The 24774-nt window shown below is 51.8% G+C and overlaps 1 protein-coding gene across 2 annotated transcripts in view; it reads left to right on the top strand.

Moving 5' to 3' along the window:
• The window catches only part of LOC139262814 (TBC1 domain family member 9B), a 112656-nt gene that overhangs the window by 38091 nt on the left and 49791 nt on the right, over nucleotides 1–24774 (top strand). For both annotated transcript variants that reach the window (XM_070877973.1, XM_070877974.1), the window contains exons 7-11: nucleotides 1743–1949; nucleotides 4822–4992; nucleotides 8975–9125; nucleotides 14580–14794; nucleotides 17337–17454. In XM_070877973.1, the coding sequence (XP_070734074.1) occupies nucleotides 1743–1949; nucleotides 4822–4992; nucleotides 8975–9125; nucleotides 14580–14794; nucleotides 17337–17454 (862 nt within the window). The remainder of the gene's footprint in view (nucleotides 1–1742; nucleotides 1950–4821; nucleotides 4993–8974; nucleotides 9126–14579; nucleotides 14795–17336; nucleotides 17455–24774) is intronic.

Genomic DNA, 24774 nt, shown 5'->3' on the forward strand with positions numbered 1-24774 from the left:
TGTAATCTCCTCCAGCCCCACAACCCCCCCGAGATGTCTGCGCTCCTCTAATTCTGCCCTCTTGAGCATCCCTGATTATAATCGCTCAACCAATGGTGGCCGTGCCTTCTGTTGCCTGGGCCTCAAGCTCTGGAACTCCCTCCCTAAACCTCTCCACCTCTCTTTCCTCCTTTAAGATGCTCCTTAAAACCTCCCTCTTTGACCCAGCTTTTGGTCACCTGCCCTAATTTTCATTTCTGCGGCTCGGTGTCAGTTTATCTCACAATACTCCTGTGAAGCGCCTTGGGATGTTTCACTACGTTAAAGGCGCTATATAAATACAAGTTGTCCTTACCCGGTCTGGGCTTACATGTGACTTCAGTCCTACTCCAAATTTAGTGACTCTTAACTGCCCTCTGAAGTGGTCCAGCAAGTCACTCGGTGGAATCGAACTGGTGCTGGCGGAGTTGAAGAAGGCGGTGGCTCACCATCACGGTGTCAGGGCAACTCGGGATGGGCAGCTGTAATGTATTTGATTTATGGGTTCTTTGCTGAAGAATTCATCGCAACACATTGCTATTAAAGACTAGTTGGTTTATTAGCAAAGGTTTAACAATCACACTACACATTACCAGTTCATCCACCAGGCTCACAACCACCTGCCCCATCGTGGATCCCCCGAACCCAACCGGCTGGGGTTTTATTGAGTCTGGTGAACATCATGTGACTGGCTAAGCCACTCCCAACTCAACAGCTCTACAACTATTTTAAGTGGAAACTTTAAATCAAGTGCCACCTTTTGGCACTAGAACCCACAAATTTCCAAATAAAACTTTAACGGAAACTTGTATCAAATTAAAATTTGGTTGCCGGGGGTGATGATGCACTCCAGTCCCTCCGGCGCCCACCTCTCGCGGTAGGCCGCGAGCGTACCGGTGGACACCGCGTGCTCCATCTCCAGGGACACCCTGGCTCGGATGTAACCGCGGAAGAGAGGCAGGCAGTCGGGCTGAACGACCCCCTCGACCGCCCGCTGCCTGGACCGGCTGATGGTCTCCTTGGCCAGGCCCAGGAGCAGTCCTACGAGGAGGCCTTCCGACCTGCCCGCTCCCCTCCGCACAGGGTGCCCAAAGATCAGGAGCGTGGGACTGAAGTGCAACCAGAATTTGAGGAGCAGCCCCTTCAAATATTCTCACACTCAACATACACATGGAACATGGACTCCTCCAGACGGCAGAAATTGCAGGCGGCCTGGGAGCCCGTGAACCGACTTAAAAACCTATTGCACGGGACTGCTCCGTGCACCACCCTCCAGGCAAGTCTCCAATAAATAGAGGGAGGACTCCCGCGTAGAGAGCACTCCATTGGGGACCCCCGCCTCCTCCGGACGGCAAGGTGGTGCGCCATGGCGTGTCCGGACGGCAGACGAGGATGGCAAGGTGGAGAGTGTGCAGGAGCAGCCCGTGCAGGAAACCCCTCCGCGCAGAACTGAAAGGCACGGAGGGGATTTCCCGGAGGAGGCTCAAGTTGTGAGGCGCCGGCTCCCGAGCGAGGTTCAACAGCTCCACAAACCTAGAATTAATTTAAGAAGGGAGGTGGAGCAGTTGTTTGATGAAAGCAGACTTGGGCCTCTGAAGGTTGTAGATTGCGGGAGGACAGGAGCATTGAGGGAGTTGCACAGTTTATGGGGAGGGACAACTTGTGAACGGAAGATGGCGGGTGCCCAGGTCGAGTGACGATTTTTGTTTTCTGTGTCCGGTTAGGTGACTATTGTAGAGAAGGCCGACAGTTCCAGTGTTCTCCCCAGCCCTCTGTCCATCAGCACCAAGAACAAAATGACTTTCCTTTTCGCTAACCTCAAGGACAGGGATTTCTTGGTTCAGAGAATCTCGGACTTTCTCCAACGAACACCATCCCGGAGACGCTACAGCAAGACAGGGCAGCAGAGCCCCAACAGCACGGGGCCCGAGGTAACTCGCTGTCTTTGTTCTTTTATTTAACATTCCCATCCTTGTTTACAAATCCCTCCATGGCCCTCGCCCCTCCCTATCTCTGTAATCTCCTCCAGCCCCACAACCCCCCGAGATCTTTACACTCCTCCAATTCTGCCCTCCTGAGCATCCCTGATTATAATCGCTCCACCATCGGTGGCCGTGCCTTCTACTACCTGGGCCCCAAGCTCTGGAACTCCCTCCCTAAACCTCTCCGCCTCTCTTTCCTCCATCAAGAATCTCCTTAAAACCTCCCTCTTTGACCAAGCTTCTGGTTGTCTGTCCAAAGCTCTCCTTAAGCGGCTCGGTGTCAAATTTTGTTTGAAAATGGCTCCCGTGTAGCGACTTGGGACGTTGAAGGCGCTATATAAATGCACGTTGCTGTTTATTTCCCTCTCCCGGTTCTGCCCCTCTCCCAGTGGCTCCCTCAGGCGGCTCCCACCAATATCCGTCAGCGTCTCTCTGTCACCAGCACGGGACTTTGTTGGCTCAAGTTCTGTTGTTGACAAAGATTCATTGGGGGAGGGGACACTCAGGAACTGGGAAATGTGGACGTGTAATTTAACAACAGACTTTTCTAGATGGTCCACTCAAAACAAACTAAAGATAAAGATCCCCCGGCCAATATTCGAAGAAGAGCAGGGGAGTTCTCCCGGTGTCCTGGGAAAATATTTATCCCCCAATTATCATCTAAAATAGATTCATAATAAATCAATAAAAACCGATTCCCTCCTTCCCTCGCTCCCTCCTTCCCTTCGCACCCTCGTTCCCTTCCTTCCCTTCCTTCCTTCCCTCCTTCCCTTCCTTCCTTCCCTTCGCAACCTTCCCTCCCTCGTTCCCTTCCTTCCCTCCCTCCTTTCCTCCCACCATCCCTCTTTCCCTCCCTCCCTTCACACCATCACCCCCTCCCTCCCTTACCTTGCTCCCTCCTTCCCTTCTTTCTTTCCCTCCCTCCTCACAAAGTTGCTGTGATCAGCGGGGGAGGGGGGGGCGGTTGGGTCTGGTGTTGTGTGATCAGTGGCCTTGCTCGGGGAGGGGGGTGGAGTTTGGGTCTGGTGTTGTGTGATCAGTGGCCTTGCTCGGGGAGGGGGGGGAGTTTAGGTTTGCCTTGCTCGGGGAGGGGGGGGCGGTTGGGTCTGGTGTTGTGTGATCAGTGGCCTTGCTCGGGGAGGGGGGGGGGGTTTAGGTTTGCCTTGCTCGGGGAGGGGGGGGAGTTTAGGTTTGCCTTGCTCGGGGAGGTGGGGGGGGGGGTTTGGGTCTGGTGTTGTGTGATCAGTGGCCTTGCTCGGGGAGGGGGGGGGGGGTTTAGGTTTGCCTTGCTCGGGGAGGGGGGGGGGAGTTTGGGTCTGGTGTTGTGTGATCAGTGGCCTTGCTCGGGGAAGGGGGGGAGTTTAGGTTTGCCTTGCTCGGGGAGGGGGGGATGGTTTAGGTTTGCCTTGCTCGGGGAGGGGGGGGAGTTTGGGTCTGGTGTTGTGTGATCAGTGGCCTTGCTCGGGGAGGGGGGGTGGTTTAGGTTTGCCTTGCTCGGGGAGGGGGGGGAGTTTGGGTCTGGTGTTGTGTGATCAGTGGCCTTGCTCGGGGAGGGGGGGGGGTTTAGGTTTGCCTTGCTCGGGGAGGGGGGGGGAGTTTGGGTCTGGTGTTGTGTGATCAGTGGCCTTGCTTGGGGAGGGGGGGGGGTTTAGGTTTGCCTTGCTCGGGGAGGGGGGGGAGTTTGGGCCTGGTGTTGTGTGATCAGTGGCCTTGCTCGGGGAAGGGGGGGGGTTTAGGTTTGCCTTGCTCGGGGAGGGGGGGGAGTTTAGGTTTGCCTTGCTCGGGGAGGGGGGGGGAGTTTGGGTTTGCCTTGCTCGGGGAGGTGGGGGGGGGGTTTGGGTCTGGTGTTGTGTGATCAGTGGCCTTGCTCGGGGAGGGGGGGGAGTTTAGGTTTGCCTTGCTCGGGGAGGTGGGGGGAGTTTGGGTTTGCCTTGCTCGGGGAGGGGGGGGGGTTTGGGTCTGGTGTTGTGTGATCAGTGGCCTTGCTCGGGGAGGGGGGGTGGTTTAGGTTTGCCTTGCTCGGGGAGGGGGGGGGAGTTTGGGTCTGGTGTTGTGTGATCAGTGGCCTTGCTCGGGGAGGGGGGGGGTTTAGGTTTGCCTTGCTCGGGGAGGGGGGGGTTTTAGGTTTGCCTTGCTCGGGGAGGGGGGTGGAGTTTGGGTCTGGTGTTGTGTGATCAGTGGCCTTGCTCGGGGAGGGGGGCGGTTTAGGTTTGCCTTGCTCGGGGAGGGGGGGGAGTTTGGGTCTGGTGTTGTGTGATCAGTGGCCTTGCTCGGGGAAGGGGGGGCGGTTTAGGTTTGCCTTGCTCGGGGAGGGGGGGGGTTTAGGTTTGCCTTGCTCGGGGAGGGGGGGGGGGTTTGGGTCTGGTGTTGTGTGATCAGTGGCCTTGCTCGGGGAGGGGGGGGGAGTTTGGGTCTGGTGTTGTGTGATCAGTGGCCTTGCTCGGGGAGGGGGGGGGGGGGGGTTTGGGTCTGGTGTTGTGTGATCAGTGGCCTTGCTCGGGGAGGGGGGGGGGGGGTTTGGGTCTGGTGTTGTGTGATCAGTGGCCTTGCTCGGGGAGGGGGGGCGGTTTAGGTTTGCCTTGCTCGGGGAGGGGGGGGGGGTTAGGTTTGCCTTGCTCGGGGAGGGGTTGGGTCTGACGTGGTGCGATCACTGACACCTGGACCAGGCGGGAATGCCCGGATCGGATTTAGCTGCTACGACCAATGCCCAACTGAACCTTGCGTTGGCGGGGGGAGCTCTGCAGCGAGCTGCGGTGCGGGAGCGGTGAGGAGGCTGCCCCGGGTTTCTGGTAAGCCTGTTGCCGTGTTTTTGTTGTTTCAGGGTTTCCCGGGACCGTGGGACATGTCAGCGACCGGTCTCGCCGCGGCGAGTCCGGGGGCCGCCTCGGACAACGGGCAGACCGCCCATCGCGACGACACCGCGCCAACCGCCACTCGTGCTCTGATGGCCATCTTCCGCAAGGAGTCGCCAGAGGAGCTGAACCCGAAGATGGTACGGCGCTCTGGAATGTCCGCTTAATGCCGGGACAGCCCGCTCACACGCTGTCGGGGGGAATCGGAGAATAAAGGGAGCCACGCAGGCCAACAAGGGCATTAAAAAAAAAACTAACATTATTTTCTGAGAGAAATCTATCTAATTTGCACGTGAATGAATCAACACTAACTGCTCCCTGCTCCTCCCATCTGTTCCACAGATTGACCAATCACACACTGAAATAAGGGCCCCCATATCGCGGCCTCTCCGGGGGTGTACGATGTGTGCACACTCCCAACCGATAATGCCGGTTTGTACACATCCCCGGAACAAGGTCACCCGCGGGAGGAGATTGGGACACTCGTCTAACTCTTGCCCAGCCAAGGTCCTTCAAACTCTTACGCCTGGTAACAGCAGGCGATTAACCTACTTTTACCAGCCTAAAGAGTCTTAAAACATAGAAAAATTCCATGTTACGTATTTTTATATTAAATACCTTGTCTATGAAGGTAAGTTTGTTTTTTAACACTGTTAAAACATTTTTAAAAACATTTCAAAAAAATTAATTTTTCTATACACGTTTAATTTAATGCAATTTCTATTAATTTAACGTGTTTTTTTAAATTTCAGTTGATGTTTTTTTTAACTTTTGGGGTATTCTCATTGATAGTGATGGGAGCTCCTGTTACAATGAATGGGAATGCTCCACTGTGATTGGTGGTCCAGGCCTACGTGATCACAGGATACGCATACGAACACGGAAGACATGTTTTTTCGGTCGGAGGCGTTCGCCCGCAGGAAGCCTCCGATTGCAGATTTCCCCCCAATGTTTCTGCAGGTCAGTTTTGAATTTCCCTCCCTTCAGGCACAGGCTGTATCCTCTGGTTCTCCCGTTCAGGACAGGGTGAGACTGCCTGAGATGGTCCATCAGAGGCAGTCCCTCGGAATCGAGGAAGACTTGCTTCCACTCTAAAAGTGAGTTCTCAGGTGACTGAACAGTCCAATACAGGAATTAAAGTCTTTGTCACAGGTGGGACAGACAGTGATTGAGGAAAAGGGTGGGTGGGACTTGCAGAGACATCATTGGTGGTATTTCTCCAGCGATTTGAGGTGTCTACTGTACATTGTCCACGTCTCTGAGCCATACAGGAGGGCGGGTATCACTACAGCCCTGTAGACCATGAGCTTGGTGGCAGATTTGAGGGCCTGGTCTTCGAACACTCTCTTCCTCAGGTGGCCGATGGCTGCACTGGCGCACTGGAAGCGGTGTTGAATCTCGTTGTCGATATCTGCCCTTGCTGAGATCAGGCCAACATCCCCAGCATCGAAGCACTGACCACACTCGACCAGCTCTGCTGGGCGGGGCCACATTGTCCGCATGCCAGACACGAGACTCCCAAAGCAAGCGCTCTACTCGGAACTCCTTCTCGGCAAACGAGCCAAAGGTGGGCAGAGGAAATGTTACAAGGACACCCTCAAAGCCTCCCTGATAAAGTGCAACATCCCCACCGACACCTGGGAGTCCCTGGCCAAAGACCGCCCTAAGTGGAGGAAGTGCATCCGGGAGGGTGCTGAGCACCTCGAGTCTCGTCGCCGAGAGCATGCAGAAACCAAGCGCAGGCAGCGGAAGGAGCGTGCGGCAAACCAGTCCCACCCTCCCCTTCCCTCAACCACTGTCTGCCCCACCTGTGACAGGGACTGTGGCTCTCGTGTTGGACTGTTCAGCCACCTAAGGACTCATGCTAAGAGCGGAAGCAAGTCTTCCTCGATTCCAATGACAGTCAGTAATAAACCCAATGGGGAATTCAGGAGAAACTTCTTTACCCAGAGAGGGGTGAGAATGTGGAACTTGCTGCCACAGGGAGGGGTTGAGGCGAATAGTATCGATGCATTTAAAGGGCTAAAGCTGTACCCTACAGGGGGCTTTCCTCACCTCAGTAGAACTCTCTGGAGTTTTGCAGAATGAGAGGTGACCTCATTGGAATGTACAAGATTCTGAGGGGGATTGACAGGGTAGATGCAGGGAGAGTGTTTCCCCCGGACTGGGGAGTCGAGAACCAGGGGTCACAGTCTCAGGATAAGGGGTCGGCCATTTAGGACTGAGATGAGGAGGAATTTCTTCGCTCAGAGGGTGGTGAATCTTTGGAATTACTGTAAGATAAACACATGGGGGAGAAAGGAATTGAAGGATATGGCCTAATGGCCTGTTTCTGTGCTGTACATACTGTGTAAATTAAAATGTCATTATTTCTGAATGGACTGGATAATGTCGACCATGACAAGCTGTCTCACCCTGTCCTGAACAGCAGAAGCAGAGGACACGGCCTGTGTTTGAAGGGAGGGAAATTGAAAACTGATCTGCAGAACAAGCGAATGGTCAATCTATGGAACAGGCTCTCGAGGGAGACGGAGCGAGCAGTTGGTGCTGATTCATTCACATGCAAATTAGATAGATATTTTTCAGAAAATAGTATTTTGAGATAGAGTATGAGAGTAATTTGATCCGTGACATTTGGGGAAGGTAGCGAGCTGGGGAGGAACAGGGGACTTTGGACCAAAGCTCTCCACTGCTGGGGACTTTCCTCACCTCAGTAGAACGGGCCGATGGTCTCTGGAATTTTGCAGAATGAGAGGTGACCTCATTGAAACATATACGATTCTGGGAGTGATTGACAGGCTAGCTGCTGAGAGGATGTTTCCCCCGGGCTGGGGAGTCTAGAACCAGGGGTCACAGTCTCAGGATAAGGGGTCGGCCATTTCGGACTGAGATGAGGAGGAATTTCTTCACTCAGAGGGTGGTGAATCTTTGGAATTCTCTGCCCCAGAGGGCTGTGGAGGCTCAGCCTCTGAATCTATTCAAGACTGAGAACATAAGAAATAGGAGCAGGAGTGGGCCATTTGGCCCCTCGAGCCTGCTCCGCCATTCAATAAGATCATGGCTGATCTGATCATAGACTCAGCTCCACTTCCCTGCCCGCTCCCCATAACCCCTGACTCCTTTATCGTTCAAAAATCTGTCTATATCCGCCTTAAATATATTCAATGACCCAGCCTCCACAGCTCTCTGTAGAGAATTCCAAAGATTCACGATCCTCAGAAAAGAAATTCCTCCTCATTTCTGTTTTAAATGGGCGGCCCCTTATTCTGAGACTATGCCCCCTAGTTCTAGATTCCCCTATCTGTGGAAACATCCTCTCTGCATCTACCCTGTCAAGCCCCCCTGAGAATCTTATACGTTTCAATAAGATCACCTCTCATTCTTCTAAACTCCAATGAGTATAGGCTCAATCTGCTCAACCTTTCCTCATAAGACAACCCCTTCATCCCAGGAATCAGCCGAGTGAACCTTCTCTGAACTGCCTCCAATCGATAGATTTTTGGACTCTAGGGGAATCCAAGGATATGAGGAGTTGAGGTCGAAGATCAGCCATAGTCATATTATGGCCTACTCCTGCTCCTAATTATGTTATGTTCATGTCTGGGTCTGTTATGGACTCATTGATAGAGATTAATTGCCATGATCAGTTAACAACTCCATTATCGTTGAATAATGGGACTCCCAGGATGGTCGGAGGCCTGTCTCACACAGTAATTCCAATATTCCTAATTCTGTTTGTAGAAGCCCCAGCTGGAGTATTGTGTCCAATTCTGGGCCCGGCACTGTAGGAAGGATGTGAAGGCCTTAGAGAGGGAGCAGAGGGAGATTTACGAGAATGGTTCCAGGGATGAGGAACTTCAGTGACAGGGATAGACTGGAGAAGCTGGGGTTGTTCTCCTTGGAGCAGGGAAGGTTGAGAGGAGATTTGATCGAGGTGTTCAAAATCATGAGGGGTGCGAATTTCCTCGAGTTGGGGGTTGGGGAGGGAGGAGGAAAACCTCGCAACGCTGCTCTTGCGCCGAAATTCTCCAGGAAATTGCTTGTGTTTCGCTCCTGTGGAGAGTGACGGGTCAGCGATGGTCCGCGGTGTTGCTTACTGAAGTCTCTCTGTTTTTGGGACAGGCGAAGGAGAAGATGAAGGAGGAATCCTGGAACATTCACTTCTTCGAGTTTGGCCGTGGGGTGTGTATGTATCGCACGTCGAAGACTCGCGATCTCGTGCTGAAAGGGATGCCGGAGTCCCTGAGGGGAGAACTCTGGCTGCTGTTTTCAGGTATTATCACCGGGTTGCTGGGTTGCGAGGTTGCTTGGTTGCGGGGTTGCTAGGTTTCAGGGTTGAGGGGTTGCTAGGTTACAGGGTTGCTGGATTGAGGGGTTGCTCGGTTACAGGGTTGAGGGGTTGCTAGGTTACAGGGTTGCTGGATTGAGGGGTTGCTAGGTTACATGGTTGAGGGGTTGCTAGGTTACGGGGTTGCTAGGTTACAGGATTGCTGGATTGAGGGGTTGCTAGGTTACGGGGTTGCTAGGTAACAGGATTGCTGGATTGAGGGGTTGCTAGGTTACAGGGTTGCTGGATTGAGGGGTTGCTAGGTTACAGGGTTGAGGGGTTGCTAGGTTACAGGATTGCTGGATTGAGGGGTTGCTAGGTTACAGGGTTGCTAGCTTGCGGAGATGGTTGGATACACGGTTGTCTCCTCTGAAGTCATAACGGAGAGAGAGTGGGATGGGGGATGGGATTATGCATTCTGTTTTGACGATTTCATTTGCTAATGAAGAAATGTTGAAAACCTTTGACTATAAGGGGGAAAATTCCATTGCGCCCCGTTTGGGGGCGGTGACATCCGGGGTTGGGGGGGGGGGGGGGGAAACGGACATTTTGTGCCAGGCGGGGAAGTCCCACCCCGCTCGCTAACTTCGGGTTACCGCCCCCCGAAAGGAAGTGGAGCACAAAATAACTTCCTTTCTGGGACGGACACGTGGGGCGGGAGCACAGCGCGACACACTGGGCCGCGTAATGCTGCCGCGTAGGACGGGCTCGACCCTGAATCAATGGGGAGGGTCCGAGCTGCAAACTCTGCGGTGTAACAATGGGCCTCCCCCGGACCGGCGGGCTGACCCTCCGCGGCACGGACCCCGCGTTCAGAGCGCCAACGGGGAGCTCGGCAAAATCGGCAGACATTTTTCTTTCAGTGCCCGACACCTCCCCTTTAACTACCGCCCCGCGAGGGGCCAGCCTCCCGCTACGCGTCCCGCCAATCTGTCGCTGGCATCGCCCCGCGCAGCTTCGGGGGCACGACCCCATTTAGGGTCCAGGGGCGATAACGGTGCGGCGCACGGTGGTTGCGTCGTCATCACCGGCGGAGCGGGTCGCTACGGGTTACCGCCGCCGCTAAACCCCCGCCGAATTTAGCGGGAGGCGTTAGCTGCGCCACGCCCGGGTGAAAGGTCGTTTGCGCCCCCTGGGAGGTGCAAGCGACCCGAATTTCAAGGCCTTAGTTTGAGACACCAAACTAAACGAGACATAGAAGTAAGAGGAGGCCATTCAGCCCCACGTGCCTCTTAGCTCAACTCCATCCAACCGTCTTTGCTCCATATCCCTCGATACCCTGACCCAACAAAAATCCATCGACCTCGGTCTTCAAAGCTCCAATTGACCCCCAGCATCCATAATATCGTGTGTGTGTAATAGAGAGTGTGTGTAATTGTGTGTGTGTGTGTGTGTGTGAGTGTGTGTGTAATTGTGGGTGTGAGTGTGTGTGTAATTCTGGGTGTGTGTGTGTAATTGTGAGTGTGTGTGTGTGTAATTGTGGGTGTGAGTGTGTGTGTAATAGAGAGTGTGTGTAATTGTGGGTGTGAGTGTGTGTAATTCTGGGTGTGTGTGTAATTCTGGGTGTGAGTGTGTGCAATTGTGGGTGTGGGTGTAATTCTGGATATGTGTGTGTAATTCTGGGTGTGTGTGTGTAATTGTGTGTGTGGAAGTGTGTGTAATTGTGGGTGTGAGTGTGTGTGTAATTGTGGGTGTGAGTGTGTTATTGTGGGTGTGAGTGTGTGTGTAATGGTGAGTGTGTGTGTAATTGTGAGTGTGAGTGTGTTTGTAATTGTGAGTGTGTGTGTGTGAGTGTGTGTGTAATTGTGGGTGTGAGTGTGTGTGTAATTGTGGTGTGTGTGTGTGTGTAATAGAGAGTGTGTGTAATTGTGGGTGTGAGTGTGTGTGTAATTCTGGGTGTGTGTGTGTAATTGTGGGTGTGAGTGTGTAATTGTGGGTGTGAGTGTGTGTGTAATTGTAGTGTGTGTGTGTGTGTAATAGAGAGTGTGTGTAATTGCGGGTGTGAGTGTGTGTGTAATTCTGTGTGTGTGTGTGTGTAATTGTGGGTGTGAGTGTGTGTAATTGTGGGTGTGAGTGTGTGTAATTGTGGGTGTGGGTGTGTGTGTAATTGTGGGTGTGTGTGTGTAATTGTGGGTGTGTGTGTGTAATTCTGTGTGTGTGTGTGTAATTGTGGGTGTGAGTGCGTGTAATTGTGGGTGTGTGTGTAATTGTGGGTGTGAGTGTGTGTGTAATTGTGGGTGTGAGTGTGTGTGTAATTGTGGGTGTGAGTGTGTAATTGTGAGTGTGTTTGTAATTGTGAGTGTGTGTGTGTAATTGTGGGTGTGAGTGTGTAATTGTGAGTGTGTGTGTGTAATTGTGGGTGTGTGTGTGTAATAGAGTGTGTGTGTAATTGTGGGTGTGAGTGTGTGTAATTGTGGGTGTGTGTGTGTGTGTAATTGTGGGTGTAATTGTGGGTGTGAGTGTGTAATTGTGAGTGTGTGTGTGTAATTGTGGGTGTGCTGTGTGTAATTGTGGGTGTGTGTGTGTAATTGTGGGTGTGTGTGTGTGGTTGTGGGTGTGAGTGTGTAATTATGGGTGTGTGTGTAATTGTGGGTGTGTGTGTGTAATTGTGGGTGTGAGTGTGTAATTCTGGGTGTGTGTGTAATTCTGGGTGTGTGAGTGTGTAATTGTGGGTGTGTGTGTGTAATTGTGGGTGTGTGTGTGTAATTGTGGGGGTGTGTGTAATTGTGGGTGTGTGAGTGTGTAATTGTGGGTGTGTGTGTGTAATTGTGGGTGTGTGTGTGTGTAATTCTGGGTGTGTGTGTAATTCTGGGTGTGTGTGTGTAATTGTGAGTGTGTGTGTGTAATTGTGGGTGTGAGTGTGTAATTGTGGGTGTGTGTGTGTAATTGTGGGTGTGTGTGTAATTGTGGGTGTGTGAGTGTGTAATTGTGGGTGTGTGTGTGTAATTGTGGGTGTGTGTGTAATTGTGGGTGTGTGAGTGTGTAATTGTGGGTGTGTGTGTAATTGTGGGTGTGTGAGTGTGTAATTGTGGGTGTGTGTGTGTAATTGTGGGTGTGTGTGTGTGTAATTGTGGGTGTGTGTGTGTAATTGTGGGTGTGTGTGTGTAATTGTGGGTGTGAGTGTGTAATTCTGGGTGTGTGTGTGTAATTGTGAGTGTGTGTGTGTAATTGTGGGTGTGAGTGTGTAATTGTGGGTGTGTCAACGTTCCCTTTGGGCCGTGCAGCGCACCAGGGAACCCGCGGTGCCAGCTTGCTGGTTTCCGATGTTAAAAGCCACGCACACATGCTATTTTGAATGGCCAGGGCAGCCCATTACATGGGCCAGGCAGGGCCAGAACAAATTACAGGGAACACTGGTGCGTGTGTATGGAATTGATTCCTTCGCCAATTTGACGATGCCAGGAATTTCTTTTCATTTAATCATCCATGTAATATGTCTCCGCTCCTGATCCCCGTTATATTTATATATTCCAAACCTTTAATAAAAGGGAAATAGTTCAAAAGGGAATTACCATCGTTGTAGAAGCAGACTGTTTGGTACGTTTCATCTCACCAGAGGCCTCCCCTCTCATTACAAGGAACAGTCTTAAAGGTGCTCCCCAGCTCAGTGGGTAGCATCCTCGCCTCGGAGTCAGGAGGTTGGGTCCCCACTCCAGAGACTTGAGCACCTAATTCAGGCTGACACTCCAGTGAAGTACTGAGGGGCTGTCGGAGAGGCAGTAGTGAAGGAGCGCCGCACTGTCGGAGGGGCAGTACTGAGGGAGTGTCGCACTGTCGGAGGGGCAGTACTGAGGGAGCACCGCACTGTCGGAGGGGCAGTACTGAGGGAGCGCCGCACTGTCGGAGGGGCAGTACTGAGGGAGCGCTGCACTGTCGGAGGGGCAGTAGTGAAGGAGCGCTGCACTGTCGGAGGGGCAGTACTGAGGGAGTGCCGCACTGTTGGAGGGGCAGTACTGAGAGAGCACTGCACTGTCGAAGGGACAGTACTGAGGGAGCACTGCACTGTCGGAGGGGCAGTACTGAGGGAGCGCTGCACTGTCGGAGGGGCAGTACTGAGGGAGCGCCGCACTGTCGGAGGGACAGTACTGAGGGAGCACTACACTGTCGGAGGGACAGTACTGAGGGAGCACTACACTGTCGGAGGGGCAGTACTGAGAGAGCACTACACTGTCGGAGGGACAGTACTGAGAGAGCACTGCACTGTCGGAGGGACAGTACTGAGGAAGCGCTGCACTGTCGGAGGGACAGTACTGAGGGAGCACTGCACTGTCGGAGGGGCAGTACTGAGGAAGCGCTGCACTGTCGGAGGGACAGTACTGAGGGAGCACTGCACTGTCGGAGGTGGCGTCTTTCAGATGAGACGTTAAATCGAGGCCCCATCTACTCTCTCAGCTGGACGTAAAAGATCCCATGGTGCTATTTCGAAGAAGAGCAGGGAAGTTCTCTCCGGTGTCCTGGCCAATATTTATCCCTCAATCAACATCACTTTTTTAAAAAAACAGATGATCCGGTCATTATCACATTGCTGTGTGTGGGAGCTTGCTGTGCGCAAATTGGCTGCCGCGTTTCCTACATTGCAACAGTGACTACACTCCAAAAGTACTTCATTAGCTGTAAAGCAATTTGGGACGTCCTGACGTCATGAAAGGCGCTATATAAATGCAAGTCTTTTACATTTAGAAGCCACCTTTTCTCTTTCCCATAACCCAGAATACAGAGTCACCGATCCTCTTCAGTGGCGTGATGTATGCTCCTGTGAGCATGCTCACGGGTTTGTAGAGATGTTGATCAGCCGGTCCAGGCAGCGGGCGGTCGAGGGGGTCGTTCAGCCCGACTGCCTGCCTCTCTTCCGCGGTTACATCCGGGCCAGGGTGTCCCTGGAGATGGAGCACGCGGTGTCCACCGGTACGCTCGCGGCCTTCCGCGAGAGGTGGGCGCCGGAGGGACTGGAGTGCATCATCACCCCCGGCAACCAAATTTTAATTTGATTCTTCAATGCTAAAAGTTTAATTTGATTAATTTGTCGGTTTTAGTGCCCCTTTAATAATTTAGTTTAAACCAAAATAGTTGTAGAGCTGTTGAGTTGGGAGTGGCTTAGCCAGTCACGTGATGTTCGCAAGACTCAATAAAACCCCAGGCAGTTGGGTTTCGGGGGATCCACGATGAGGCAGGTGGTTGTGGGCCTGGTGGATGAACCGGTAATGTGTCGTGTGATTGTTAAACCTTTTGCTGATAAGCCAACTAGTTCTTAATAGCAATGTGTTGTGATGAATTCTTAAGTAAAGAGCCCGTGAAGGAAACACATTACAGGGGGTTCGAAATGGAGCAGTAACTTTGCGCAGCGAGTGTTGTCGGAATGAGCCACCTTCCTTCATTGCGTTGCTTCCCTGTCTCCGCCAGGTGCTCAGAATGAGATGGTGACACACCCGGGGTATTACAGCGATCTGGTGCAGGAGTCCATGGGCAAGTGTAACCTGGCCACCGAGGAGATCGAGAGGGACCTGCATCGCTCCATGCCCGAGCACCCGGCCTTTCAGAATGAGATGGGCATCGCCGCCCTCCGCAGGGTGCTGACAGCCTACGCATTCCGCAACCCCAACATCGGCTACTGCCAGGTGAGTACCAACAGCCCCCGCTAACGTCTCGGGCAGCAGCAGCCTGCTAACGTTCAGTCCGCGGGACAACTTGCCCCACACCCGGAGCAATACTGGTGCTGCCCACTGTCCCCCCAGGACCAATACTGGTCTCTTCCCCCACCCCCTCAACCTGGCCCAATACTGGTCTCTCCCCCCACCCCCTCAACCTGGCCCAATACTGGTCTCTTCCCCCACCCCCTCAACCTGGCCCAATACTGGTCTCTCCCCCCACCCCCTCAACCTGGCCCAATACTGGTCTCTTCCCCCACCCCCTCAACCTGGCCCAATACTGGTCTCTCCCCCCACCCCCTCAACCTGGCCCAATACTGGTCTCTTCCCCCACCCCCTCAACCTGCCCCAATACTGGTCTCTTCCCCCACCCCCTCAACCTGCCCCAATACTGGTGTCTCCCCCCACCCCCTCAACCTGCCCCAATACTGGTGTCTCCCCCCACCCCCTCAACCTGGCCCAATACTGGTCTCTTCCCCCACCCCCTCAACCTGGCCCAATATTGGCCTCTTCCCCCACCCCCTCAACCTGGCCCAATACTGGTCTCTCCCCCCACCCCCTCAACCTGGCCCAATACTGGTCTCTTCCCCCACCCCCTCAACCTGCCCCAATACTGGTGTCTCCCCCCACCCCCTCAACCTGGCCCAATACTGGTCTCTTCCCCCACCCCCTCAACCTGCCCCAATACTGGTCTCTTCCCGCACCCCCTCAACCTGCCCCAATACTGGTGTCTCCCCCCACCCCCTCAACCTGGCCCAATATTGGCCTCTTCCCCCTCCCCCTCCGCACCTCCCCCACCCCTCCCCCCCACCGACCCAATACTGGTCCCGACCCCCGGCCCAGTTACAGTTTGCGGTAAACACTGCGGGAATTGTAGTAGCTTCCGCACAAAGTGTTTCCCGAAGCGAGGGCTGCTCCCGGACGGATGGCGGGTTCGACCCGTGGGGGTCATTGTGTATGTTGCCGATGTCCTGGCGATGGGGGTAGATAGTCGGCCGAGGTCATTTCAGGGGGCCGCTCTACCTTTTATCTAACGGTGAGAGAGTTGAGTGGCCTATCACAACCCACTCTTCTCTCTGCCTTGGCGGTTAGCTATTGGACTGCAGAGGGCATCACGGCCCAAAACACACACTGCTCAACATACGCGCTGAGCATCTATTCCCGTATTCCCACTCTCTGCTTTCCCTCTCCCGGGAGTACTGAGGCAACTTGTGATGCCCCTACCAGTGGCTCAGCTGCGATTTGCTAACTCTGGGATTGAACCTGTGACTGTCCTGGATCACTAACGCACTGTCTTAACCATCTGAGCCATTTCCTACCGTCCCATCCTCGCGTCTTGCATTGCTTCAACACAAGAACATAAGAAATAGGAGCAGGAGTCGGCCATTCGGCCCCTCGAGCCTGCTCCGCCATTCAATAAGATCATAGCTGATCTGATCATGGAGTCAGCTCCACTTCCCCGCCCGCTCCCCATAACCCTCAACTCCCTTATCGTTCAAAAATCTATCTCCACCTTAAATATATTCAATGACCCAGCCTCCACAGCTCTCTGGGGCAGAGAATTCCATAGATTTACAACCCTCTGAGAGAAGAAATTTCTCCTCATCTTCGTTTTAAATGGGCGACTCCTTATTCTGAAACTATGCCCCTAGTTCTAGATTCCCCCATGAGGCAAAACATCCTCTCTGCATCGAACTCCCTCAGAATCTTATATGTTTCAATAAGATCACCTCTCATTCTTCTAAACTCCAATGAGTAGAGGCCCAACCTACTCAACCTTTCCTCATAAGTCAACCCCCTCATCTCAGGAATCAACCGAGTGAACCTTCTCTGAACTGCCTCCAATGCAGGTATATCCCTCCTTAAATACGGAGACCAAAACTGTACACAGTACTCCAGTTGTGGCCTCACCAATACCCTGTACAGTTGTAGCAGGACTTCTCTGCTTTTATACTCTATCCCTCTTGCAATAACATAGAAACATAGAAAATAGGTGCAGGAGTAGGCCATTCGGCCCTTCGAGCCTGCACCACCATTCAATAAGATCATGGCTGATCATTCCTTCAGTACCCCATTCCTGCTTTCTCTCTATACCCCTTGATCCCCTTAACCGTAAGGGCCATATCTAACTCCCTCTTGAATATATCCAGAGGGGTTTAGATATGGCCCTTACGGTTAAGGCCAATATTCCATTTGCCTTCCTGATCACTTGTTGTTCCTGCATACTCACTTTTTGTGTTTCATGCGCAAGGGCCCCCAGATCCCTCTGTACCGCAGCATTTTGTAATCTCTCCCCATTTAAATTATAATTTGCTTTTTTATTTTTTCCTAGCAAAGTGGATAACCTCACATTTTCCCACGTTATACTCCATCTGCCAAATGTTTGCCCGCTCACTGAGCCTGTCTGTACCCCTTTGTAGATTTTTTGCGTCCTGCTGACAGCTTGCTTTCCCTCTCTGAGTACGTTGCGTGTTCCTCTGCCGGGCTGACCCTTGTCTCCTCACCCCTCCAGGCCATGAATATTGTCACCTCGGTCCTGCTGCTGTACTGCAATGAAGAAGAAGCTTTCTGGCTCCTGATTGCGCTCTGTGAGCGGATGCTGCCCGATTACTACAACACCAGGGTAGTTGGTGAGTTCCAGCGGTCCTTGGCCTTCTGTTCCAGGCCCCCGCCCCTCGGGGAGGGTATATTGGCCTCGGAGGGGGGGGCAGTACAGATTCACCAGAACGATACCCGGGGCTGAAAGGGTTAAATGACGAGGGCAGGTGGCACAGACTGAGCCTCTATTCCCTCGAGTGTAGAAGATTAAGGGGCGATCTAATCGAGGTATTTTAAGATGATTAAAGGATTTGATAGAGTAGATAGAGAGAAACTATTTCCTCTGGTGGGGGGAGTCCAGAACAAGGGGGCGTCACCTTAAAATTAGAGCCCGGCCGTTCAGGGTGATGTCAGGAAACACAAAGGGTGCTGGGAATCTGGAACTCTCTCCCCCAAAAACTCTGGATGCTGGGGGTCAGTAGTTTTTTTTTTTCAAGGGATATGGAATAAAGGTGGGTAAATGGAATTGAGATACAGATCAGCCATAATCTAATGATGGCAGAACAGGCTCGAGGGGCTGAATGGACTCCTCCCGTTCCTGTGTAACAGGCTCGAGGGGCTGAATGGCCTCCTCCTGTTCCTGTGTAACAGGCTCAAGGGGCTGAATGGCCTCCTCCTGTTCCTGTGTAACAGGCTCGAGGGGCTGAATGGCCTCCTCCTGTTCCTGTGTAACAGGCTCGAGGGGCTGAATGGGCCTCCTCCTGTTCCTGTGTAACAGGCTCGAGGGGCTGAATGGCCTCCTCCTGTTCCTGTGTAACAGGCTCGAGGGGCTGAATGGGCCTCCTCCTGTCCCTGTGTAACAGGCTCGAGGGGCTGAATGGCCTCCTCCAGTTCCTGTGTAACAGGCTCGAGGGGCTGAATGGGCCTCCTCCTGTTCCTGTGTAACAGGCTCGAGAGGCTGACTGGCCTCCTCCTGTTCCTGTGTAACAGACTCGAGGGGCTGACTGGCCTCCTCCAGTTCCTGTGTAACAGGCTCGAGGGGCTGAATGGCCTCCTCCTGTTCCTGTGTAACAGACTCGAGGGGCTGACTGGCCTCCTCCAGTTCCTGTGTAACAGGCTCGAGAGGCTGAATGGCCTCCTCCTGTTCCTGTGTAACAGGCTCGAGGGGCTGAATGGCCTCCTCCTGTCCCTGTGTAACAGGTTCGAGGGGCTGAATGGCCTCCTCCTGTTCCTGTGTAACAGGCTCGAGGGGCTGAATGGCCTCCTCCTGTTTCTGTGTAACAGGCTTGAGGGGCTGAATGGCCTCCTCCTGTTCCTGTGTAACAGGCTCGAGGGGCTGAATGGCCTCCTCCTGTTCCTGTGTAACAGGCTCGAGGGGCTGAATGGCCTCCTCCTGTTTCTGTGTAACAGGCTTGAGGGGCTGAATGGCCTCCTCCTGTTTCTGTGTAACAGGCTTGAGGGGCTGAATGGCCTCCTCCTGTTCCTGTGTAACAGGCTCGAGGGGCTGAATGGCCTCCTCCTGTTCCTGTGTAACAGGCTCGAGGGGCTGAATGGCCTCCTCCTGTTCCTGTGTAACAGGCTCGAGGGGCTGAATGGGCCTTCTCCTGTTCCTGTGTAACAGGCTCGAGGGGCTGAATGGCCTCCTCCTGTTCCTGTGTAACAGGCTCGAGGGGCTGAATGGCCTCCTCCTGTTCCTGTGTAACAGGCTCGAGGGGCTGAATGGGCCTTCTCCTGTTCCTGTGTAACATGCTCGAGGGGCTGAATGGCCTCCTCCTGTTCCTGTGTAACAGGCTCGAGGGGCTGAATGGCCTCCTCCTGTTCCTGTGTAACAGGCTCGAGGGGCTGAATGGCCTCCTCCTGTCCCTGTGTAACAGGCTCGAGGGGCTGAATGGGCCTCCTCCTGTTCCTGTGTAACAGGCTCGAGGGGCTGAATGGCCTCCTCCTGTTCCTGTGTAACAGACTCGAGGGGCTGAATGGCCTCCTCCTGTTCCTGTGTAACAGGCTCGAGGGGCTGAATGGCCTCCTCCTGTTCCTAATGTAACAGGCTCGAGGGGCTGAATGGCCTCCTCCTGTTCCTAATGTAACAGACTCGAGGGGCTGAATGGCCTCCTCCTGTTCCTGTGTAACAGACTCAAGGGTCTATCTACTGTAACAACTCTTTTTATCAATTTAAACACCTCCATCAGCTCCCCCCTCAAACTTCTAAACCAAGAATACAAACCCAGTCTGTGACACCTGTCCTCATAATTTAACCCTTTAAACCGGCGTCCTCGCGAGTGGGTTTGCTGGTGCTGTTGGGGAGCGTTTAAACTAGCTCGACAGGGGGATGGGAAGCTGAGAGTAGATTCAGAAGGGAGAAAAGCAAAGCTGGAGATAGAAGGTGGAAGAGTAATGCGAGAGTTTTGAAGGCAGAACAAACAAAGGTTGGAAAATAGATAAAACAGAAGTTTAATGGTATATGCCCAAATGCAAGGAGTGTAGGGAATTAGACCGATATCCTGAGGGCACAGACAAACACATGGGTGGATGATATTTTAGCGATTACTGAAACATGGCTTAAAAAGGAGCAGGAGTGGTAGTTCAACATTCCTGGTTACAGGATTTTCAGACAAGATCGCGAGGCAGTTAAAAAAGGAGGCTCACAGTATTGGTTAAAGAAACAATTACAGCTGTGAGGAGGGAAGATATGTTAGAGGGATCATCAAACGAGGCCATATGGGTTGAACTAAAGAGCAGAAAAGGGGCGATCACACGGCTGGGAGTGTACTATAAACCCCCAAATAGTCCGAGGGAGAGAGAAGAACAAATATGTGGGCACATTTCTGACAAGTGCAAAAACTATAGGGCAGTAATAATGGATTTCAATTAGCCTAATATTAACTGGGATACAATCAGTGTAAAAGGTATAGACAGCACAGAATTCCTAAACTGCATTCAGGAGAACTTTTTTAGCCAGTACATAGCAAGCCCAACAAGAGAGGGGGCAGATCTGGATTTAATTTTAGGAAATGAAGCTAGGCAGGTGGAAGGGGCATCAGTGGGAGAGCATTTTTGTGGTAGTGATCATAATTCAGTTTTAGCATAATTGTGGATATAGACAAAGATAAAACAGGTGTAAAGGTTCTAAATTGGGGGAAGGCCGGTTTTACTAGACTGAGAAGTGATTGAGCAAAAGTGGACTGGAAACAGTTCCTTGAAGGTAAATCAGAGTCCGAGGATTGAGTGGCTTTCAAGAGGGAGGTACATGGAGTTCAGGGTAAATATGTTCCCACAAAGATAAAGGGTAGAACTGCCAAATTTAGAGCCCCCTGGATGATGAGGTGCAGACAGGGTAAGATAAGGCAAAAAAGGGAAGATTATATCAGATATCGAGAGCTCAATACTGCGGAAAGCCCAGAAGGGTTATCAAAAGTGTAGGGGTGAAATTAAAAAGGAAATTAAGTAAGCAAAGAGAGGGAGTGAAAAAATACTGGCAAATAGAATCAAAGAAAACCCAAAGATGTTTTATAATTACATAAAGAGCAAGAGGATAACGAAGGAGAGAGTAGGGCCTATTAGGGACCAAAATGGTGATCTTAGTGTGGAGGCGGAGGATGTGGGTAAGGCACTTAATGAACACTTTGCGGCTGTCTTCACAAAGGGGAAGTGAAGTGGAGTTGAGGCCAGGATCAAACCAGCCATGATATTGAATGGCGGAACAGGCTCGAGGGGCCGAATGGCCGACTCCTGCTCCTATTTCTTATGTTCTTAAAACAGGGAACGATGCCGACGTTGAAGTTCAGGAGGAAGAGAGTGAAATATTGGATGGGTTAAACTTAGTGAGCGAGGAAGTATTAGGCATTTAGCATCTCTGAAAGTAGATAAATCGCCAGAACCGGATTAAATATATCTGAGGCTATTAAAAGAAGCAAGGGAGGAAATTGCGGAGGTTCTGAGCATCATTTTCCAATCCTCCCAAACTACAGGATTAGATCATTGCTAATGATGTACCATTGTTTAAAAAGGGAGGAAGGGATAAACCGAGTAATTACAGGCCATAATAAAAGCAGAAAATGCTGGAAATCTCAGCAGGCCAGGCAGGCAGCATCTTCTGTAGCGATCTCCCCACAGCTGCTGCCTAACCCGCCGAGATTTCCGGCATTTTCTGTTTTTATTTCAGATTCCAGCATCCGCAGTATTTTGCTTTTGTAATTACAGGCTAGTTGGTTTAAGCTTGGTTGTGGGCAAATTACTGGAATCAATTCTGAGGGACGGTATAAACCTTCATTGAGAAGGAAACGGATTAATCAAGGACAGTCAGCATGGATTTGTTAAGGGAAGGTCGTGTCTGACTAACTTGATTTGAATTTTTTGAGGAGGTAACAAGGAAGGTCGATGAGGGCAGTGCGTTTGATGTAGTCTACATAGATTTTAGCCAGGCTTTTGACAAGGTCCCACATGGCAGGCTGATCAAAAAGGTAAAAGCCCATGGGATCCAAGGGAGAGTATCAAGTTGGATCCAAAATTGGCTCAGTGGCAGGAAGCAAAGGGGTAATGATTGATGGGTGTTTTGTGACTGGAAGGATGTTTGCAGTGGGGTTCCGCAGGGCTCAGTGCTGGGTCCCTTACTTTTTGTGGTATATATTGATGATTTAGACTTAAATGTAGGGGGCATGACAAAGAAGTTTGCAGAGGGTACAAAAATTGTCCGTGTGGTTGATAGTGAGGAAGAAAGCTGCGGACTGCAGGAAGATATCGATGGACTGGTCAGGTGGGCAGAACAGTGGCAATTGGCATTCAATCCAGAAATGAGGGAATGCATTTGGGGAGGGGCGACAAGGAAATACAACAACAACTTGTATTTATATAGCGTCTTTAATGTAGTGAAACGTCCCAAGGTGTTTCACAGGAGCACTATGAGAGTAAAAAAATTGACAACGCACCGAGCCACTTAAGGAGAAATTCGGGCAGGTGACCAAAAGCTTGGTCAAAGAGGTCGGTTTTAAGGAGCTGTCTTGAAGGAGGAAGGAGAGGTAGAAAGGTGGAGAGGTTTAGGGAGGGAGTTCCAGAGCCCAGGCAACAGAAAGCTCGGTGACTTGGCTGAATTTACAATAATCTCACAAAGCGTGTACTTCTTATTTACAAAACCGTACCTCCAGCTTTCACGGGTTAATACAGATATAAGATCATAACAAATTAGAATTAGGAGCAGGAGTCGGCCATTCGGCCCCTCGAGCCTGCTCCGCCATTCATTGAGATCATGGCTGATCTTCGACCTCAACTCCATTTTCCCGCCCGATCCCCATATCCCTCGATTCCCTTAATATCCAAAAATCTGTTCCCTTAATATCCAAAAATCTATCGATCACAGCCTTGAATATACTCAACGACTGAGCCCTCTGGGATAGGGAATTTCACAGATTCACCACCCTCTGAGTGAAGAAATTCCTCCTCATCTCAGTCCTCAATGGCCGACCCCTTATCCTGAGACTGTGACCCCTGGTTCTAGACTCCCCAGCCCGGGGGAAACACCCTCCCTACATCTACCCTGTCAAGCCCTGTCAGAATTTTCTATGTTTCAATGAGATCATCTCTCATTCTTCTAAACTCTAGAGAATATAGGCCTAGTCTACTCAATCTCTCCTCATAGGACAATCCCCCCATCCCAGGAATCAGTCTGGTGAACCTTCGTTGCACTCCCTCTATGGCAAGTATATCCTTCCTTAGGGAAGGAGACCAAAGCTGTACACAGTACTCCAGGTGCAATCTCAACAGGGCCCAATATAATTGCAGTAAGACGCTGTACAGGGTGAAGTGCAGGGCTGTAATCTAGAATAGAGGGAGGGAGGGTGCAGAGTGGGTTGTATGGCTGCAGCTGATAAAGCAGCTAGACGGGAGTAGGCTTTCGAACGTGGTGAGTTAGCTGGCCTCCGCCGGTTGGTAGGGGGAGGGAGGAGGTGCCAATTGTTCTCACATCCTTCACATAGGCCTTTCCACAGAATCTCTCAGCACAGGAGGAGGCCATTCGGCCCATCGAGCCTGTGCCGGCTCTGTGACAGAGCGATCCAATCAGTCCCACTCCCCCCGTTCTTCCCCCACAGCCCGGCAAATTTGTCTCCTTTTCCAGTATTTATCCAATTCCCTGTTTGAAAGTTACTATTGAATCTGCTCCCACCGCCCTTTCAGGCAGCGCGTTCCCGATCACAGCAACAAACTCGGCAGTTAGATTTTTGTGATGCTTTTTATCATTTTTCCTTTGTGTGACAGCGTTTGAAGGGACAGTGTAGAGGGAGCTTTACTCTTTATCTAACCCGTGCTGTACCTGCCCTGGGAGCGTTTGATGAGACAGTGTAGAGGGAGCTTTACTCTGTATCTAACACATGCTGTACCTGCCCTGGTAGTGTTTGATAGGACAGTGTAGAGGGAGCTTTACTCTGTATCTAACCCGTGCTGTACCTGCCCTGTGAGTGTGTGATGGGACAGTGTAGAGGGAGCTTTGCTCTGTATCTAACCCGTGCTGTACCTGCCCTGGGAGTGTTTGATGGGGCAGTGTAGAGGGAGCTTTACTCTGTATCTAACCCGTGCTGTACCTGCCCTGGGAGTGTTTCATGGGACAGTGTAGAGGGAGCTTTACTCTGTATCTAACCCGTGCTGTACCTGCCCTGGGAGTGTTTGATGGGACAGTGTAGAGGGAGCTTTACTCTGTATCTAACCTGTGCTGTACCTGCCCTGGGAGTGTTTGATGGGACAGTGTAGAGGGAGCTTTACTCTGTATCTAACCCCCTGTACCTGCCCTGGGAGTGTTTGATGGGACAGTGTAGAGGGAGCTTTACTCTGTATCTAACCCCGTGCTGTACCTGCCCTGGGAGTGTTTGATGGGACAGTGTAGAGGGAGCTTTACTCTGTATCTAACCCCCTGTACCTGCCCTGGGAGTGTTTGATGGGACAGTGTAGAGGGAGCTTTACTCTGTATCTAACCTCCTGTACCTGCCCTGGGAGTGTTTGATGGGACAGTGTAGAGGGAGCTTTACTCTGTATCTAACCCCGTGCTGTACCTGCCCTGGGAGTGACTTCAACAACAACAACTTGTATTTATATAATGCCTTTAACGTAGTAAAACATCCCAAGGCGCTTCACCGGAGCGTTATCACCGGAGAGTTCATAGAGTGCATAAGGGACGGGTTCTTGAGCTGTATGTAACGGAACCAACCAGGGGCAGGCTATCTTAGATCTGGTCCTGTGTAATGTGACAGGATTAATAAACAATCTCCTAGTAAAGGATCCTCTTGGAATGAGTGATCATAGCATGATTGAATTTCAAATTCAGATGGAGGGTGAGAAAGTTGGATCTCTAACCAGCGTACTAAGCTTAACTAAAGGAGACTATGAAGGTATGAGGGCAGAGTTGGCTAAAGTGGACTGGGAAAATAGAT

The sequence above is a fragment of the Pristiophorus japonicus genome, chromosome 4 (assembly GCF_044704955.1).
Source record: "Pristiophorus japonicus isolate sPriJap1 chromosome 4, sPriJap1.hap1, whole genome shotgun sequence".
NCBI lineage: Eukaryota > Metazoa > Chordata > Chondrichthyes > Pristiophoridae > Pristiophorus > Pristiophorus japonicus.